Source organism: Gymnoscopelus microlampas (assembly GCF_963454915.1).
Source record: "Gymnoscopelus microlampas genome assembly, chromosome: 10".
NCBI classification, from domain to species: Eukaryota; Metazoa; Chordata; class Actinopteri; order Myctophiformes; family Myctophidae; genus Gymnoscopelus; species Gymnoscopelus microlampas.
This window is the reverse complement of record NC_139947.1, coordinates 46,056,100-46,076,970: the sequence shown is the minus strand read 5'-3', so window position 1 is coordinate 46,076,970 and position 20,871 is coordinate 46,056,100. Positions and strand designations below refer to the sequence as shown.

Sequence of the window (20,871 nt, the reverse complement as noted above, 5' to 3'; positions counted from 1 at the left end):
GAAACACAACAACACTTACACCCCCTTTAAGTACACAAACAAATGCATTTAACATTCTGTAACAGTAAACATAACAACACACAGAAGGGGATGCCCTTGGGTACTTCCTCTGACCTTATCCCCCCAAGTTCAACTTACTCAGAATGCATTCTACGCAACCACAGCACAGTGGAAATAATAGTATAGAGTACTTCAGGATACCAACTTCATCCAATCAGGAGAGAGAACTCAGGATACAGGATAAAAAGCGTTAGGAATTGGAAGTGATGAAACAAACAAACAAACTAACAAAAATAAGCAGACAAAATTGGAACTAAAATTGGTATCCTGACATGAAAATGTAATTTATGTTTATTAAAAGAGCTAGAGAGATGGTGGTAAAGAGCTCTCACCTTCAGTGAGCTCTGTTATGTCTGAGCCACCTGTTTTATTGTGAATCTTACCTCCACTATATAATATATATATATATATATATATATATATATATATATAAATATGTAAATCAAGTTTGGCTGAATTTAGCTTGTATTGACCTACAATTCTACAGCACCTCAACAAACTCACTGTTTGCTTGTGAACAAGCCAAACAAGTTGAAGAAGCCATACAGGTTTTGCAGCAGACTGCTGTCAGTGAGTCAGTGAAGAAAAGTTTTTTTTTACCATGATAACTAACCCAGATGTGTTGTATAAAGCTAATAGCTTCAATACATGCATGTATATTGCATTTCATGTAACGTCATTGGGCACTTGCGCGAATTGTCAGTTAATTTTATTTGTGTAGTCGTTATCTGAGCACAACAGGGGAACAATGGTGGCAACCCCTTTCCAGTAAAACATTTCATGTATCTGTACACTTCTGGTACAGAGTCACAAAAGAATGAGGAAGTCCTCAAGCAGTTACAGAAAGGGAATCCAAGCTCAGGTGAGTTCTCCATACTGTGTCACACACAGTCGCAGTTACGTGCAGACAAGCGCACAGACTTGTTTCTTTTCATTTAGAAATAGCATTTAAGCAGGTAAGATTTATTTTGTATTTTTCAGTTGCTAATTAGGATGTCCGATCCATACTTACTGAACTAAGACTAATGTGATACATTTATATAAAATATATAAAAAGTAAAATATTTAAAAATATTTAAAAAGTAGTCAAATAAACACTGCATTATTGCATAATAGGAAATTACATCATCTTTATCATTGATATGCAGAATATATGTTGGTCTCTCCTCTCTCTCTCTCTCTCTCTCTTTCTCTCTCTCTCTCTCTCTCTCTCTCAAACACACATACTCTCTCTCTCTCTCTCTCTCTCTCTCTCTCTCTCTCTCTCTCTCTCTCTCTCTCTTTAAGTAACTGCAGATGAGCTCTGGGGTGTTCCTGGATCAGCCCGTAGAACAACATGCTATGGAGCTCCCACCAGAAACACTGGCTGGGATCTGGTCTGACAACAGCCTGCTGTTCATGTTTGAGTTCCACCCTGGGCCAGGACCTCCACAGCCTTCCGGTGATGATGGTTTTGTAGGGACTGGCCCAGACTTGAAGGTCATTCTGCCTGCCCGGTGCAATGTCAGACAGCTGCGGCTTCGCCTCTGCATACAGGTAAACATTAAGCCTAAACTATACTTTGTCATACGACCGCGTCTCACTCGATGAAAATAAACAATAAAGTGAAAAAAGTTCACTTGATTTTCCAGTACAAATCGGCTATTTTCATTGTATGACTAAATATATTATCAGGGTTAACCACTTAACCTGGCATCCCTATTTTGGTCATGTCATTATAGGCAAAATTGTTCAAAAATGTTCAAACACTCTGGCAATAGGCCACGCCAAAGGGTGTCCAAAGGATGTCCCTATATCCCTCTGGGTTCCCTGGATGATGTGCACTTGATGTGCACTTCATGTCTGTGAATAGCTGACAATCAGCACCGACAATCAGCACCAAATTCCGTGTGCGCAGTAAGCCACAGTTGGCCACAGAAATACCTCCACAAATAGTTTTTCACACTTTTTAAAAAGATTTTACTTACATTCTTATTAGGGAAGGCAACAGGGCTCTGATCCTGCCCAAATATGGAGTTAAACACCATAGATATGGCATAGATGACTGACGTCATAGATGACTAACGTCACAGACAGACTACATGAAGTCTGAGATCCACATTGGAGTCACGCCGTTCACATGAACCATGAGATTAAACTTTACTGTCCACAGAGCAGTTATCATTGATCTATATTTTCTTTGGTCTGCAGGCACAGGAGCAGAACTGGCTTCCTGACCCACTGGGGTTACTGGACCCTGAAGAATACCTTCTGCTCTATGCCAGGGGTCAGGACTGGTATGAGGTCTATGATGACTATCAGATTGTGAGGACGTTAGACATTCCCTGGTCGCATGACACCATCGGACGCAAGATGGCGAGGATTGTGGTCATGCAGCCGTCTGCAGTGGACTTGAAGGAGAGGCGGGAGCAACAGAAAGGTCTGGTCCAACTGATTGGTCACGACATCGACAGTGAGGCTTCCGACAGATTGGGGGAGCTCACATTCACACGCAGAAAATTGGCATCATCGAGGCGACTGGAGCTGAACAGTCGAGATGAAAAGGCCTATGCCACAGAGCCCTGGACCACATCTTTCCCCATCCCCAAGGACCTGCAGGCTCACCTGAGCAGAAAACTCCCTGTCACCCTCCATCACTTGAACCGGATCAGCTTCACTGTGAAGGTAGACCTCACAGTGACGCCGGACATTCTTCTCAAAGTTTTCCTACAGGTGATGGCTGACCAGGGGTTTGACTGTGATCCACTAGACGGTCTGGTTCTGAAAGTCTCAGGGAGGGAGGAGTTTTTAACTGGTGACTTTTCCCTCAGTGATTTCCTCTGGGTTCGTCAGTGTATGAAATCCAACCAGGAAGTCCACCTCTCTGTGGTCCCCGTGGCGCAGATCATCGATGAGGGTCCCACGGTCATCGACTGGCCACTTGTCGACAGTTTCACTGGCCAGTCCAGCTCCCATGAGGACCTCCGGCTGGAAGGGAAGGACTTGGACGATGTCTTCATGATCTCTTTGTGGGACTGCGACAGGAGATTCAGAGTTAAACTCCTCGGCTTTGACATCCCAATACCTCCCAACAAAGCTCCTCAGTCTGCTTACGTGGAAGTCTCTATACTTCTTGGTAACAAGGTTCTTTCCACGGTTGTGTCCTCTCCAAAGGACTTTGCCGATGAGGTGCTATGGAATGAGTGGTTGGAGTTTGACATGCTGCTCAGGAACCTGCCACGTGGGACCAAGCTGGGCCTCACCATCAACACCAATGACAGCAATGGTGCAGCTAGAGAATCCAAGACCCTGTCCTCTGGAGCCAATAAGGCACCAGACTGCCAGCAGAAAGGGAAGGGGAAGGTGCTGTACTTTGTCAACCTTCTACTCATTGACCACAGGTTAGTTAGCATTTTTGTGTCAAATGTCTAGCCTCATATTTTTTATTGTAATATTTATTCTATCAGTTATTCTCTGGTAAATGCAGACACACATGCAACAGACTGAGTGTTTTAACAACAAAATGGATGCTGAAAACGCTGAAGATCAGCCCATGACTGGATGCCCATATCATCCGTTACTAATATTTCGAGATGTTCCAATACATCATAACTGAAAAACAAGATAAAGAAAACACACAAACAACCTTTAATAAATTGTTGTAGTGCAGCCACAATTTAGTAACAAGATATTTCAACAGTACAGTAACATTGTAAAACAGTAGTAGGCCTACAACATCAACTTAAAAACAAAACATTCAAATCAATAACAAATTGATTAGCATAAATGAGCTATCATCAGTGCATATACTTGCATACTTGCCGATACCGAAACCAGCATTTTAGGCCGTATCGAAGACATATGTGTCAGTATCGGAACAACTCCATTAATATTACAAAGACAGTGTTTATCATTTAAAATCATGTCCAACGTCAGGAGGTTCTTGCCACTGTCTGACTCTGTAAACTGGAGCATGCATACATCTTCAACCAGTTAGATTACGGTAATGTGCTTTGTAATGTGCACACATATAGTTTACATTGTATGAAACATGCTAAATAAATATAAATCGAATTGACTCCATAATGCCACCTACAGGTCTCTCCTTAGCCAGGGCCCTCACACTCTCCACATGTGGCCCTACCCAGAGCTGGAGGAGGAAGCGTTCGCCTACCCAGCAGACAAGTTGTCATCAGCCACCAACCCTGACATAACCGATTCCATGGCCATCACCTTCCTTCTTGACCGCTACAATTTCCCTGTGGTCCTCCCCAACTGCACGACTCCACCTGTAGCCTTCACATCCCCGCCGGCAAGCCCAGAGCACATCTCCTCCACGCTCGCCTCCTCCATTGATCTGGCGCGATGTAATTCCGCGTCCTCAGCCTCCACTGCCTCTCCTATCTCTTCGAGTTCTCCTGATACTGGCCTCTTTTCTTGCATGACCAAGCCTGCGCGTGCAACCTCCTCAGCCGGGTCAGGACAGTTCTCCCCTACACCTGGCACCAGCCCTCCTCTCTCCGCCGTGTCACCTTTGTGTGCCCCCGCCTTCCAACACTCCACACTGACGTCTGCCCCGCTCTCTGACAGCAGGCCACCTTCCCCCCCTGGGCTGCCTCTTAAAAGGCGGTCGTATGTCCGCAACTCCACAACCACGATTTCCTCCTCTGAGGATTCCAACCTTTCTTCATCACCAAATTCCCTCCCCACTGCCCTCACTGGTGCAAATTCCCCTACCTCCGCTGTACTAGCCCCACAGCCGTCCACATCCTCCAAGCACCTCTCAGCAGATCCTCCTCAGACCTTAAGATCCCACTCTCCGGTGAGTGCCACAAACAGGTCTCGTCTCCGGAGGTTCCGGGAAGAGAGTTTCCGCTACGCCTCCAACCTACCCCAGTTCCTGCGGAGCACTGACTGGGTGAAGCGTGACGTGGTTGAAGATGTCCACTGGCTCCTGGGCAACTGGGAGCCCGGAGAACTGGACCTGTCAGTGGCCCTGGAGTTGCTTGGTGTGGATTTTATCGACGAGCGGGTCAGGAGACTGGCGGTCCAGAGACTGGAGATTCTGTCTAATGATGAAGTACTGAAGTATCTGCTGCAGCTGGTGCAGGTAGTTTTCTTAGTTGCTCCATGTGCAAACTATTGAGGCAGTCTGTTTGTATGTATTTGTGTCATGCTGTCTGCAAATGTGTCCACCAGAGGGTGCTGAAAATGCCATTACAAACAGCCAGACACCCTAATAAAAGGAGAGGAGCCTCAACTATGCACACAGACAGACAGACAGACAGACAGACAGACAGACAGACAGACAGACAGACAGACAGACAGACAGACAGACAGATAGAAAAGCTATGCCCAGCAGCTTTGCATTGGCCTTTGGTTACAATTTCATATTTTGATTATTGAAGTGATATGCAATAATTATTGATATAATATTTACTGGCTGTTTGACTACTGTATTACTTCATTTCATGTATATGTTCTTATGTCATACAGATCCTCAAAGTGGAACCATATCATGATAGTTTCCTGGCTCGGTACCTCATCCGGAGAGCCCTTCGTGTGAGTCAAGTAGTATTAATCTAGATAGTCAGCATTCACAACACATAACACATTAGAACTACTGCTGTTGGAAGTATTTTTCCTTACACCTTAAAATCCTCACTGTTAAATTAACTCTCATTACATTTGTACACTCTCTGAGTTACAAATGGATACATTAACAGTGATGATTTTACTGCCTACTAGATATTGAGTTAGTGTAATCATGACCAATTACAAGTGACGTAGTTTGTGATTCTTGCAATATCTGTCCTTGTGATTAATCTCAATTGATAGGCGACATAGTGTTTCATAGTAATCTTTGCCTTTATAAAAGAATAATTGAAGAATTTATTATTGAGCCCCGTGATTCAATTCACATTTGCTGCGCTATGAGCTTGTAGATCTGCTATTTTTTTTTTATTGTGAACATGTGTGCACATCTTTGAATATGTATATCTTTTCAAGCAAACATTTGTAACTCAAATCTTTGCTTCTGGGGGTCCTTGGAACAAAATATTTTGAGATGGGGTTGGCAGCCAAATACATATCATTTTGGGGGTGCTTGACATGAAAAAGTTTGAGCACCACTGATATAGCAACATTCAGTTTCAGAAAACTGTTTGGATTTAGACATTTTTAGAATCGGCCTCATGTCTTAATGGATTAGTCACCCAGGTCCTCTGCCCTTGTGTTGTATTTTTAACTCTATGGTTGTTCCCCTGCAGAGCAAGAGGATTGGACATTTCTTCTTCTGGTATGTGCGGAGTGAGGTGGCGGGGTGTCCATACTTCCGCCAGCGCATGGCAGTCGTTCTGGAGGCGTATCTGTTGGGCTGCGGTCAGGCCATGCTGGATGGCTTTGAGGAGCAAGTCCAGGCTGTCAGGGCTCTGGAGGTCGTCGCCTGCCAGATCAAACAACTCTACCCTACCGACCTACCTGCAACAGGTGGGACTAAACAATGGCTGCAACCATCGATTATATTCTTAGCGATTTTTTAATTTAATTGTATTATCCAAGAAATAGGCGTAAAAGTGTAAACATGTGAGGATGTTGTGTTGTGTGATGTGTCTTTAGCTGCCATGAAGCTTCAGGAGCTTCTTAGAAACTCTGACCTTCCATCTGAATTTCTGGTGCCCTTTGACCCTCGTATCAGAGCCGGAAAGATCTTGGTAAGAGTAGAACTATGTATATGTTCTAATGTATGTAATATGTATGTATTGTATGTATGTGCATGCATGCGTGTGTGTGTGTGTGTGTGTGTGTGTGTGTGTGTGTGTGTGTGTGTGTGTGTGTGTGTGTGTGTGTGTGTGTGTGTGTGTGTGTGTGTGTGTGCGTGCGTGTGCGTGTGTCGGTGTGTGTGTGTGTGTGTGTGTGTGTGTGTGTGTGTGTGCGTGTGCGTGTGCGTGTGCGTGTGCGTGTGCGTGTGTGTGTGTGCGTGTGTGCTAAGTGTCCCCACAAATATAAATGTGAATGTGCAGGAATACATGCTACTGCTTTACTGAATTGTGTAGTGCACACAGTAAAATCCTCAGTGTTAATTTAACGCAGAGAGTATAAATGGATAAATGAACACTGAGGATTTTACAATGAACAACTCATCATCACACCATATGCCCTTCACACCCTTCAGCTGGACAAATGTAAAGTAATGGCCTCCAAAAAGAAGCCGCTGTGGCTGGAATTTTGTTCCATGCCCTCCCCGATCTCTGCCACGCCTGTGGGCATCATCTTCAAACTGGGGGACGACCTCCGACAGGACATGCTGGTGATTCAGGTCAGGACGCCATCACTACACCATACATGCCATATTATGTATAGGCTACACGGTCGCAGGGTTATAATGGTTTTGATTTTTTCATTAGATTTGTTTTCTTTTTTCTATTTCTTTTAACTTTTTAGTTACTTCATTTTTTTGTTTTAAAGTGATTTTGCTAGTGAAGTTTAGTGTTGTTGTTTTTTAGCTGAAGGCTTGGTTTTAGTTTAGTATTTATTGGTTTTAGAATTAGTTTTAGTTTATTTTTTTTATTGTAGGCTATGCAGGGGTGAAAAGTATTGTGTAATATAAAAACATATCCCCCTAAAATACTAGGCTCATGTACGTATTAAATATTATCTAATTAAGGACTTTTTTTCTCCTTGTTAGATTTAGTTAATTATAATAACCTTGCCTAGTGACCGTGTTCACACAGCCGGACAAATGGCCGCTGGGTGAATATGGTCAGTAGGGCGGTTGACATTGTCGGTAACCAATAACTATGAAACCCTCGTCAAATCTCAATGATCAAGACGCTGATGGTGATGGATTCCATCTGGCAGGAGAGATCCCTGGACCTGTGTCTAGTACCCTATGGCTGCATCTCCACAGGACAGAACATAGGTACAGTACACCAGCAGACCTTTAGTAAACATTCTCCTTTACCTTTTTGCCAGAGATTATTCCCCCTCCTGATGAAATCACTTTGCCAGTAAACCTAGACCAGCTACTGACTAGTTGATTCCATTCATTTCCATTAGTATTGCAAAAGCTGTCAGTGATTTCTCAGTACCGTTTTTTTTAATACTATTTGACAGAGGACATCGAGGAGTGCAATATCATATCCAAAGACAAACCAAGATGAGTCTAATGGTGTAGCTCCCATGTTGATCTCAGACTTCATGTAGTGTGTCTATGACATATCTATGACCTACAGTATGACGCCAAATTTGGGAAAGGTTTCAGCCCCAAACAGAGCCCAGTACACTTCCATTATAAAATTTGAGTTGTATATTTCAAAACATATACATTATACATATGTATATATATGTGAAGAGTTTTGCAAGATTAGCTCCACGCACGCACGCACGCACGCACGCACGCACGCACGCACGCACGCACGCACGCACGCAAACACGCACGCACGCACACACACACACACACACACACACACACACACACACACACACACACACACACACACATACACAAAACTGAACGACTTTATACCTTTATGCCTTTGAAAAAAGGACTTTGACTGTTTGTTTAAAACATTGTTAAACATAATCTATATGTGTATAATCCAATGCCAATATATACCTATTGTACATAAATATCTGCTTAATAATTAAGAATCCTATTCAACAGGTATGATAGAGATTGTAAGGGATGCAGTGACCATCGCTACAGTCCAGAAGACCCAGGGAGGAAACACCGCAGCTTTTGCGAATGATGCTTTGTTTGAGTGGCTAAAGAACAAATGCCCATTTCAGGAAATTGTAAGTCATATCCACAAGTTTCCAGTGTCCCATTGGCCTTGCATGAATTATAGGCATCACTTCCTGTTGTCAGTCATTCATTTCATTTGAGTGATCTGTGTCAGTCAATAATAATGTGGGAACACATCCTGACAGAAATCCGAAAGGGTCATATTAGTCTGCTTACTTCACTACAAGATCTCCCTCCACACAGCTGATTCAAATTAATAATCAATGGCTCTTGACACTTGCTCTTAGCTGTAGCCTAACTCCTGTATTGTGTTTCATTCTGACTGGCTGCAGTTGCTGCTGTGACACCAATACCTTCATGGAGATTTGAATGGTGACTTCAGTGCTTGATAATATGCATTGATCATTAATTTGAGTCAGCTGTGTGGTGTGATATCTTGTAGGATAAGTAGGCAGACTAATATGACCCTTTTGATTTCTTTCAGGTTGTGTCCCCACATTATTGTTGTCTGATTTGATCCCTCAAATGAAGTGAATGACTGACAACAGGAAGTGATGCCCATAACTGACACACCCCCAGTAAGCTTGTGTATAGCCTAGTGCACACAGAATCCCATACTATTAGTGCCATGTGCGGAACCATGGGACCACACTGAGGATCTCATTTGATTACAGCACTGCCAGTCAGTGGAGAGGTTTGTGAACTCCTGTGCTGGGTACTGTGTGGCCACCTACGTCCTTGGGATAGGAGACCGCCACAATGACAACATCATGGTCACAGACCAAGGTATGCAAAATTACTGTATACACAGTAAAATCTGCTGTGTTAAATTAACCATTTAAACCATGTACTTCGTTGACTGGGGTCCCCCAGGGGTCTGTACTTGGCCCTCTCTTTTTTCCCTCTATAGCAAATCTCCTCACTGAAAATAGCTGATCACCAAGCCTACAATGCGACATATTGCGATGTGTTGAACTTGTAAAAAGGCTGTTTTCGCCGAATGTTCGCCTATTTTTGCAGACTGTTAGTCTATTATGACTTGTCCAGAATAGAGATACTATAGGACTCATGTGGTAAACTCTAAATGAAAGTGAAATTGAAAGCTGCAATCTGCAAGATTCATGTACTGCCCAGGATTCTCCCGTGCGAGTGGTGAAATTAGCTAAGGTTCGGGCAAAGGGAGCTTCATGCAATACTTCTTGTCAACCAGTAGTGGTCCTACCGAACCACAGAATATATACAATAGATCTCTCAGTATAAGAGCAGGGAGACAACCAACCACGAACCACCCCAGTTGTTATTTAATGTTTTATTCACTAGAAAAGTTATATAGCAGCTTTAACTCTGAAAGTGTAAAAATGTGTATGTAAAACATTTACATCCTCTTTGGAGGCCTGGAGAGCTAGTTATTATTTGGTTACAGGCAGCGTTGATTTGCTTGTCAATCACACGGTCTGTAATCAGAAAGTTAGCATTCACTTCATTCAACTGAATGAAGAAAAACAAAATTGTGAATTAATTTAAGGAACAAATGTGGTTAAGTGCATAAATGAATGCTGCAGCTATATGATTTTGATGTTTTGTCCGGTTTCTCAGGGAACCTGTTTCATATAGACTTTGGCCACATCCTGGGCCACAGGAAGCGTTTCCTGGGCGTGAACAGGGAGCGCGTTCCGTTTGTCCTCACACCTGACTTCCTCTATGTCATGGGCAGGGTCAAAGGTCGCACCAGCCTCTACTTCCAACGGTTCAGGGTAAGAACGCCTGATTTGATGTGTGTGTGTGTGCGTGTGTGTGTGCGTGTGCGTGTGCGTGTGCGTGTGCGTGTGCGTGTGCGTGTGTGCCCAGTAGACGGCCAGTACGCTAAGGAAGTACCTCCATGCATTTTTTCCACATTATTAGGTTTTATACGTTTTGAAATATAAAACTTACATTTTATAGTGGAAGTCAAAGGGGATCTGATCGGACAGAAAATTTGGAGTCATACATCACAGATACAGTATCACAGGCTGGCCTCTCCTCTCCCCTCCTGCAGGACACGTGCACTCAGGCATACCTCTTGTTGCGATCCCACTCGCGTCTGCTGGTCACCCTGTTCTCCCTCATGCTGCTGACTGGGATCCCTGAACTGAGCAGTGCAGAGGACATGCACTACCTGCGGGAGGCGCTACAGGAGGACCGTGCTGAGGAGGTGGCCAGGGAGCACTTCCACCAGCAGATTGCCTTGTGTGAGCAGCTGGGCTGGACCGTACAGGCTAACTGGTGGATTCACATGGTGGCGGGCATCAAGTAGACCTGTTGAACTACCTGTTATTTTAAACAACTCATGCTCATAAATTCACAGTACTCACAGGACAGTAGGCTACTCTGGTGATTCTCAGCCTTTTTAAGGACCCCCTGTTTCATATGCGTTATTAGGGCACAGACCCACGGCCACAGACCCACGGCCACATTCGCTAACATTTTTATCTCTGGGACCCCAGTATATACCGAAACAAATGGACCAGTGAGGGCCCATTTGGTTCCCAATCCTAACTATCAACCATTTAGCTGTGGACCCCTGGAACAACCTCAAGGACCCCTGGTGGTCGAGAACCAGTACTGTAAGTCATAAGCCATTGATGTCCTGCTAGGTACTATGTCAGGGGGCGTCTGCCCTCCTGGTGTATATTTGTGGTTGATGGAGGATTAAGTCAAAAGTCAAACTGCAGCTGAGGGGAAATTTCCATTAGAACACAAAAACCTTGAACCTGGTTAAAAAAAATTTAACCAGGTAAGTAATCAACACTCTTGTTCAGTGAACAAAGGCTACACTCCTGTTGACTCTGTACATGCTCCTGTAATGTTTGTATAATTGATTTATTAGCACCCTGTCCACTTGATTAGAAAAATTTACCATTTTGATTTACAATATTACAATTACAATGTTACGTAAAGTAGGATTTACATGTGAACGTTATAATGATTTAACTAATAACACACAGTACAAGTTTAGTTGAGTGTTTTTGCTCTTGTTGTTTATCAATCTGTATTTCTTTTAGCTCAAAAAATGTTTGCTCTTTTTCAGACATACATGCACTGTGTCAATTGTTAAGCTAATTTGAAGCGGGACATACACTAGACAGATAGACGATGCGGCCTGTTTTAATTCACATTAATAATTAGTGCCTATAATTTTGGAAACATGGATATTATGAACAAAACAAAATGATCGTTCACTGAACTCAAGTCAAGTCATTGCTATTATTGTATGCTTTCTAGAATTTTAACTTTGTCCTGAATAAACTTTAGAAATGATAACAAAAGAGATTAACCCTTTTTTTTATGGAGGTGGAATAGAATATAAAGTATACACTTATTATCATGATACAGTTCTTAGTTAATTGAATAAGACTTTGCACAGCAGCTGCAGACCTTGAGGTCTCAGCGTGGGCGACTCACATAGAACAATTGTCATTGTAGTACAATTAAGGCCACATGGGAGGAGCAACACACGCACGCGCGCGCGCGCGCGCACACACACACACACACACACACACACACACACACACACACACACACACACACACACACACACACACACACACACACATGAATGCAGAAGAACAGCAGAGAAAGCAAGATGGTGCACGGGTAAAAGGATGAAGGGAAAGGAGGAGATAGCGAGGCGGAGTGCAGGGGAGGGGGGTCCATGTGGAGGAAGAGGGGATGCATTGAAGGGGTTGGTGATGAACTGCAGGGCAGTGGAATGGGGGCAAACAGGAGACAGTGCCCTAGATCCCTTGCTGTCAGACTCACCGCAAGACGGCATCGCCACCACATGGCCTCAGACCACATGGACTACTTTTGATTGGTCAGTCTTTATTTTCACTTTCGTTTAATTTCTATCTTTATTTTCACTTTTGCTCTTTGAAGGTTGTTGCATTTATTTGTCTTTCCCCCTGTGTGTGTGTGTCTGTCTTTCTGTCTTTCTCTCTCCCCAGATCTCTCTCTGATTATCTATAATTTACTATACAGTACTTAGTTTTTCTTTCTTTCTTCGGTTTCATTTAATCTCCTTTATTCTTTTAGTTTTTTTCTGAATATGATAATTTCATGTTTTTTCCTTTATTGTAAACCTCTCTGATATCTTGTGTATTCTTTTTTACATTTCATTAGATAGTGTTGTAGAGCTGATTGAGGTGCTGCCAAGCTGGAGCGTACAACCTGAGATCCTGAGAAATTGGTATGTTGCTTCTTTCTCCTCTTTTTTCATACTATACTGTGTGAACAGGCCTGACGTACACGTGTGTGTGTGTGTGTGTGTGTGTGTGTTGTGTGTGTGTGTGTGTGTGTGTGTGTGTGTGTGTGTGTGTGTGCGCGTGTGCGTGTGCGTGCGCGTGCGAGAGAGAGAGAGAGAGAAAAATACTTCCCATGTAAGCTCCTACCAGTGTACTCATTATGCTATGCCACGTACTGTGCATTCTACCAAGTCCCAATTACAAAATGCAATTTTTTGTCTAAAATGAATTCTCCAATGCACAGTTGCAATAAACCAGTGACTTCCTAGAACTTCTCTGTGGCAACCTATAACTGTAAAGCCTCTATTAGCTTAGCCTCTTATTCCTCACTTCACCTTTGCCAGCTTGCTAGGGAAGTAGGCTATATACACAGCTTAGCTGTGTGTGGACTACTCCACCAACAAACAATATCTATATCAATTATATCAAATAAAAACGGAATCTGTTTTCTTTTCATATGGTCAAATAATAGCTGTGTCTTGTTGACCTCTCTCTTTTTCTCTCACACTCACTCACTCACTCACTCACTCACTCACTTTCTCCCTCATCTCTGTCATTTAGTTTAATGTCTATATCTCAATGTTGTAGCCATGTCCAAACTCAGGGTTTACCCCTTTGAGCTGCAGTGTCCCGTGGCTAACCAGTTATGACACCGCATGGCGTCCCTGGCCCCCCTAAAAGGGTGTGTGTGTGTGTGTGTGTGTGTGTGTGTGTGTGTGTGTGTGTGTGTGTGTGTGTGTGTGTGTGTGTGTGTGTGTGTGTGTGTGTGTGTGTGTGTGTGTGTGTGTGTGTGTGTGTGTGTGTGTGTGTGTGTGTGTGTGTGTGTTTGTGTGTGCGTGTGCGCGCGTGTGCCTGCGTGCGTGTGTGGACAGTTCTTTCAGAGCCTCAAGGAAGGGAAAGCACATGATTCCTCAGTTTAATCTCACGTGAGAGAAAGAAACAAATGACATAGCCATTTTGTCTCATGTATTCTGCATTGCCTCTCTCCCTTCTCCAGGTCAGGTCAGACAGACAACGTCCATCAGTGGCGCACGTTTGGCCTAACGTCACCTCACAGCTCGACTGATTTCCTTTGGTGTTCAGAGTGGATTGGAAGTTTTCTAGCACCATTTGAAATCGGTTGCGTTGAAAGGGAACCGCAATATGTAAGCAAAGACCAGTGCATATAACGGCATGTCTGTGTCTCACTCACAACAGTGAGTGATTCTAAAAGCATCTTGAAATGCATGATGTGGTGGCGGTGATGATCTGCAGGGTTAACCACTCTGGCGTCCTTATTTTGGGCATGTCATTAGGGGCAAATATACATTTTCATAAATGTTCAAGCATTATAAAAAAATAGCAGATCTACAAACTGTGTCTGTAGATCTACTATTTTTGAAAATGTGTGAATAGGGCTTAAACATAATTACGAACCCATGCGTCCCTACTCTGGGCAAACATTTGGCACTGATTTGTCATTTTCTGTGAGATTTGGAGTAGAGGGGAAAAGGAGGGGAAGTTTAAACCCCTGGGGGACCCCAGTCATAGTATATAGGGTTTAAGTGGTATAGTAGCGCAGACATGTTTGTTTTGGACAATGTTAAGTCAACCTGGTTTATACCCCTCAAAGATGTCCGCTGCTACCAAAAGACACTTGTTGACGCCCCCTTCAGGATTTTTGGCACGCTCTATTGCTGTGACACTTAGCACACACTGCCAGTAGTCCAAGGAAGAACCCCTAGACCATAGACCTTTCAAATCGGCCTCATGGTGGCGCTATAACAGCTAATCAAAATCTTTTTTCCATGGTTTCCTAGGATCACTCCACACGTTTGTGCTAGCCATTTGTGCCAGACTACATTTCCAGCAATTTCGCGTTTTCTTCAAAACACACTTTTGGCTACTACTCCAACAAATTCAGTCCAAAACTCACTCAAATGGGTACATATTATCTGTGGAGTCATGTGATCAAGATGTATCAGTCAGATTTTACTAACCTCGCGTCACCAGTCTTTCCACCTCGGAGGAAAGACTTTACAGGTTCCATTCCAAATGGCTATGACTGCCATCCAAACTTTCTCCAAGCTGAGAAGCTCTGATTTGTTATGTTAATAATTAAAAACATTTGCTGTCCATTGCATATTCTTACTGTACATTACATTTCATTGGCAAACTTTTGCAAAATGCACATACATTTTCACAGTCATTATTTTGTTTTTGTCTTACTCACTGCTACCAGCTCTTCGTTAACTTTTGACTAGTGTGTATAGTTGTTTATTAACAGAGCTAGTGTGCAGGTGGGAGTGAGAATGACCTGCATGCACACGCACGCACACACACACACACACACACACACACACACACACACACACACACACGCACGCACGCACACACGCACACACACACACACACACACACACACACACACACACACACACACACACACACACACACACACACACACACACACACACACACACACACACACACACACACACACACACACACAGATGGTTGTTGTCACCCAGGAGGAGGTGAGGCTGGATAGAGTGTTTGGAGCAGATTTTTGTGCTCTGTGCTTGCAGTGGTGTAGCCAAGCAACCAGCACCTCTCTGTGGGCAGAGAAGTCACCCTCCGAACCCCCCCTGGAGGGAGGGGACCACATGGAAGCATGTGAATGCCAAGTCAGTTTCTAATCTGAATGTAGCTGTCTGCCGAAAGCAGCTCAAATTCAGAAAGACAAGAGGTTCGCCCTACCAGAATCAAACCTGTCCAGAGGATGCAGCAAGACAGCCACGACTCTCCTGACAAGAGGAGCAGGTAGGTGAAGGGAATTAGGGAATATCACACATTTTCCTGTTAATTTAAATCTGAGAGTGTAAACAATTTGACCAAATGGAGCCATTGTTACATTTGTACACTCAGAGTAACAAATGGATAAATTACTAACACTGAGGATTTTATTGTGCATGTTCTCTCTATCTCTAAAGTGGACTAAAGCTGGTGTTTTTGGTTTAGTTTTTTTAAACATCTTCTTGAAAGAAATCTACCTATTCACTCCAAATCTCCAATCTTCTCTACTAATTATATATATTAAAAAAACATATCTTTATGTTATGCACTGTTGTCAAGTAGATCACCATTAGAATATAAGTGAATGTATATTTTATACCGTAAAAACAAAAACATTTGGGGTTGTGTAGACTATTGTGTGTGCTATAGTGCTTTATGAGTTGCACTTGTCTTTGACATACTGTGTAGATCACTGGTTCTCAACGTGGGGTCCTTGAGGGGGCAAAAGCATTGATTGTTAGGAACAAATTAATGGACCTTTAAGGCTCTGTAACTCTGAGAGTGTACATACGGAACCAAATGGACCCGTAATTGTACACTCTCAGAGTCAAATTAACACTGAGGATTACATAGTAGATTGAGGTCCCAGAGTTAAGAACCGTATCAAATGGGGGTCTGTGGTCTAATCATGCATATCAAACTGGGGGTCTTTGAAATGAAAAACGTTGAGAATCACTGCTGTTTATACCTCTCCATCCATGGTGCAGAACAACCTTTTCACATGAGGACATGAGGACACAAGACAATTCCTCCAATGACCCGGGACACACACCTCAGCAGTCACCCATACCTGACCTGCTTGAAGCTCCTGCAGCTGAGCTCAACTCCAACAGCTCTGACACATGGCAGAAGAGTTTGTCTGAACTGGACACAGGAGAATCTGGACTGTGTGAGCCTCGCAGCCGGACCAATGCTGGGACTGAGGAAGACTACCGCCAACACCTGCACAGGTAATGGTCTTTGCTAGCAGCACTGGATTAAAACTCACCATGTGATCAAACATTGCATGCCACTATGACAATATACTGGCTAGCAACAATATCAACACAACATTTTTGTCACCTTTCTATTGCTCTTTCAACTACAACTGTACAATAATGGTCTCACTTGATGTGTAAAAAAATAAAAGTCTTTAAAACGACACTGTACACAAGCACATTTCTTTCTGTGAACAGTTTCTGTGAAGAGTAGATTTTTCAGAGAAAGAAACGGGTATTTTATAAATTGCATGGAGAAAGACACACTTATGGGATTTGAGTGCTGAACAATTCTGACTTATTCTTGGAATAATCCTGTTTATCATATCTGTTTGTGTGCGTGAGTGAGTGTGCACGTATGTGTCTGTGTGCACATGGATACATGCATGTGCGTGTGTGTGCCTGTGTGCGGGCGTGTGTGTGTGTGATGTTTTCAGGTTGTTTGGAAAGGAGATGGCAGATTACTTCCTTGTTCCATCTCCTGTTCACACACAACCTTCTGCCTGGTATAACCTGCTGATCCAACACATGGGAGGTACACACAACAAGATAAATACTTTGAACCTATCCATATTTGGGGCATAAATACAAAAACTAATGCATTTCAGAAATGCATTCGTTTTACAGAAATTCTCTGTAAAAACAACAACAACAACACTACCGAAGATCACTTAAACAAACACAAATAAAGCTGACTCTAAGAATATAAAAAATAAAACAAATAGCCCTGCAGTACTTTGATGAATATGAATAATTGTCACAGACATAGACTTACTTAAACTGTTTAATAAACCCCTTGCTCTATGACTACCCCCGGAAAGCCTGTAATGGATGGAAGTGTAATCTAAGATGCTGATGTTGTTGGATCATAGATCATGTGAGTGCTGTAGCTCTCTGGGAGGCTTTGAGAGAACACTCCACCAGAATACTGCTTGACCAGGAGGAAAACCAGGCCACTTACAACAAGGTTAAATACATGCATACATACACTCACCCTCTTCATTTAACTCTGGGAGTGCACTAATGTAAACAAATGTGGTTACATTTGTGCACTCTCAGAGTTACAGTATAAATGGATAAGTTAACACTGAGGATTGTGTATGTACTCTGTGTTCCTATAGCATCTTTCCTGTCTCCTCTTCCCTTCCCACTTAGGTGATACAGGTACATGTAACTGAGGCCACTACAGTTGAGGCATGGCAGAGGAGACGAGGTCACCAGAGGCGCATGGCAGGGGTCATAACCATGTTCAATCTGGCTCAGCTCCGACAGGCTTTCTCTGCGCAGTTGCTTCATGCCAAGGCCCCTCTTCTTCCCACTGAACCCAGAAAGCCATTCCCTCAGAGCTATGACACACTTGAATCCACCTAGTGTGTCTGTGTTGCACCTTCTGATTTAATGGATATTCTGCCATCCAATAATTCAAGGTGCATTAATGAGCACATCCTACAAGGGGCACTGGTTAGTGGCAGATCAAACGGGGGATTTAAAATACGTTCACAGTCTTGTAGTAGCAGAGGAAGACTGCTCTCACTCAGCTCAAGAGTACCTACAGCCTCTCCTTGCTTATCCTTTTTCCTGTACTCTGAGCCACTATATATATCTATAACTCTATGCTATATATAGAATGATGCACAATCAATCATCATGATAACCTTCATTGGTTTCTACACGGTTACTTTATCTGATGGATTATAAATGGATGAAAAAATGCACTGAATTATGAATTGTATTAAGAAAACGGTTGTACACACACAAAAAACATACACATATATTTTGTAAAATTAATTTTTGATGTGCATTTTCTGTAACAAACATTTTTACAGTGCTCAATAAATATATCATAAAGATGTATCAATCAAATTTACTGTGTAGCTCTTCAGACAAAACAATATTGTTTGGGTTAGCAAAACCTTCCTTCTCTCTCTCTATCTAAAGAAAATCACCATAACAGCCACGTGTAAAGAGGTACTGGCCTACTTACAGCACGAATTACAACATCAGAGAGTCTCGTGATTCCACGGCCATTTGTTGAATGGATTTGAATGGAAGCATTGTCATGTCATATGCTGTATTGTTGTATGTATTTACCAGGACACACATGCAGGTGAAATTGTTTGAACAGGTGCTTGAAGTACAGTATGTGTACGTGATGTGTATGTGATGCAAGTAGAGCTGTTTCCCACTAGAGGGCATCATCATGCAGATGAACAGGTGCTGTTAGCTGGTTCACTGGCTTCACTGGAGCATCTGTTGTGTGTCATGGAGTCAATGATTATGTTCAGTTTGTATGTACCACATACCTGGAACAAACTCCCAGAAAACTGCAGGTCTGCTACAACTATCAGTTCTTTCTTTTATAATAATAATAATAATAATAATAAGGGTAATAATAATAATAATAATAATAAATATAGCTGCAAGCAGCGATAATATGGGGCCAGGAGAGAGAAAGAGAAATGATAGAGAGAGAGAGAGAGAGAGAGAGAGAGAGAGAGAGAGAGAGAGAGAGAGAGAGAGAGAGAGAGAGAGAGAGAGAGAGAGAGAGAGATAGATAGATAGATAGATAGATAGATAGATAGATAGATAGATAGATAGATAGATAGATAGATAGATACGGAATAGATTGAAGAGACATAGAGAGAGACAAATGGAATAGATTGAAGAGAAAGACATGGAAATGGAATAGATTGAAGAGAGAGAGAGAGCGCCATGGAAACGGAATAGATTGAGTCATGTTTTTTGCATTTCAACTTAAATGAGTCTGCATCAAGTGAGGCTTGAACCGGCAACCTTACGGTCATGAAGCACTCTTAGGTAGCTGCAACACTACCTATAGTGCTATATCTTTGTCCAGGCTGATATTGTCTGTTGAGGATCACAAACTCTTGCCTTCTGTCATGACCCAAGCCCCTGTTTCACTAACACTAAGATCACTCGTTCACAAACCATTTACCAATGAAGAAATTGTTCATCTCCTCAGAACCAAAATTAGTGAAAGTAGCCGATCTACAAGCTCACAAACCATTAAAAGTTGTCAGATTGTACATTGGCTATTTTCACAATGAAGTATGTTATACATTGAAAAAACATACTCTCATTGCTATCTGAAAAGTTGTGAGATTGTAGATCAGCTGTATGTAAAAAACACTCAATTAAGTATTTCATGTTATCTTTAACAATTGCAGATGTATTCATTGATAGTCATGTTGTGTGAAATGCAACTCAGATGAAGTCTGCACCAAGTGAGGCTTGAACTGGTGACCTTCAGGTTGTGGGGCACACATTTAAGCGAGAAGCCACCAACAGACAAGAACCTGTGAAAAAGGAGATCACACAGATCATACAGTTTCACGCAAATAGCTGAAAAATCCTGGGTTTAAGTGTTTTTCAAACTGCTCAAGATTGCGGACAATCTAAGGGCGGTGCTTACTGGTCAACGTGATAGATGTGTTCCTCATTAGTCAAGGCACATGTGTAAGCAGGTCTAATGGCTGTCGGCCAAACGAGGCATGACTTTTGCCTGTTTAAAGTTTCAATTTTCAAAAAATTGCTATAGCGCCCCCGTTTGACCAATTGGAGTAAGATTGGTTTCAGTGATATTTGGAATGGCCCTTTACATTTCTGCAAAGTTTCAAAGAATGGTAAGTCTGCATGTATGTGTTAGGGGCAGATGAATAATTGTCATAAAACTGCAATATTCATTGGCTCATTAAAGCTTCATTTTTTCACTTATGGAAGATATTTTGCAAACGTTTTTTGGTATAGGTCCAAAGTTCATGTGTAAAAAGTTTCGTGCAGATTACTCAAAAATCCCAGGAGGAGATAGGTTTTAACTGTTTTTCATATAATTCAAAATGGTGGGAATGGTGTCCTATCCGTCCTGTCTGTGTAAGTGTCCTATCTGTCCTGTCTGTGTAAGTGTCCTATCCAATTGTTACAGAATCCGCCATTTCTCAGCCATTTCGTGATTATTCCTGTCTTACCTCACTTT

At 42.6% G+C, this 20,871-nt stretch overlaps 1 protein-coding gene across 4 annotated transcripts; it reads left to right on the top strand.

Annotated features, from left to right (window-relative positions):
* Window positions 1–769: 769 nt before the first annotated feature.
* On the top strand, window positions 770–11,779 carry LOC311054396 (phosphatidylinositol 4,5-bisphosphate 3-kinase catalytic subunit gamma isoform). 4 transcript variants are annotated; one of them, XM_084070326.1, is made up of 13 exons: window positions 770–922; window positions 1,357–1,596; window positions 2,251–3,440; window positions 4,138–5,149; window positions 5,536–5,601; window positions 6,309–6,528; window positions 6,658–6,752; window positions 7,214–7,357; window positions 7,870–7,960; window positions 8,705–8,835; window positions 9,460–9,571; window positions 10,382–10,539; window positions 10,821–11,779. In XM_084070326.1, the coding sequence occupies exons 1-13, from the start codon at window positions 878–880 to the stop codon at window positions 11,076–11,078; spliced, it is 3,762 nt and encodes a 1,253-aa protein (XP_083926452.1). In that variant the 5' UTR covers window positions 770–877; the 3' UTR covers window positions 11,079–11,779. The 4 variants fall into 4 exon arrangements, with proteins under 4 accessions (XP_083926452.1, XP_083926455.1, XP_083926454.1 ...); XM_084070329.1 differs by having other exon boundaries at window positions 822–922; window positions 1,348–1,596; XM_084070328.1 differs by lacking the exon at window positions 770–922 and adding an exon at window positions 951–1,016.
* Window positions 11,780–20,871: the final 9,092 nt, after the last annotated feature.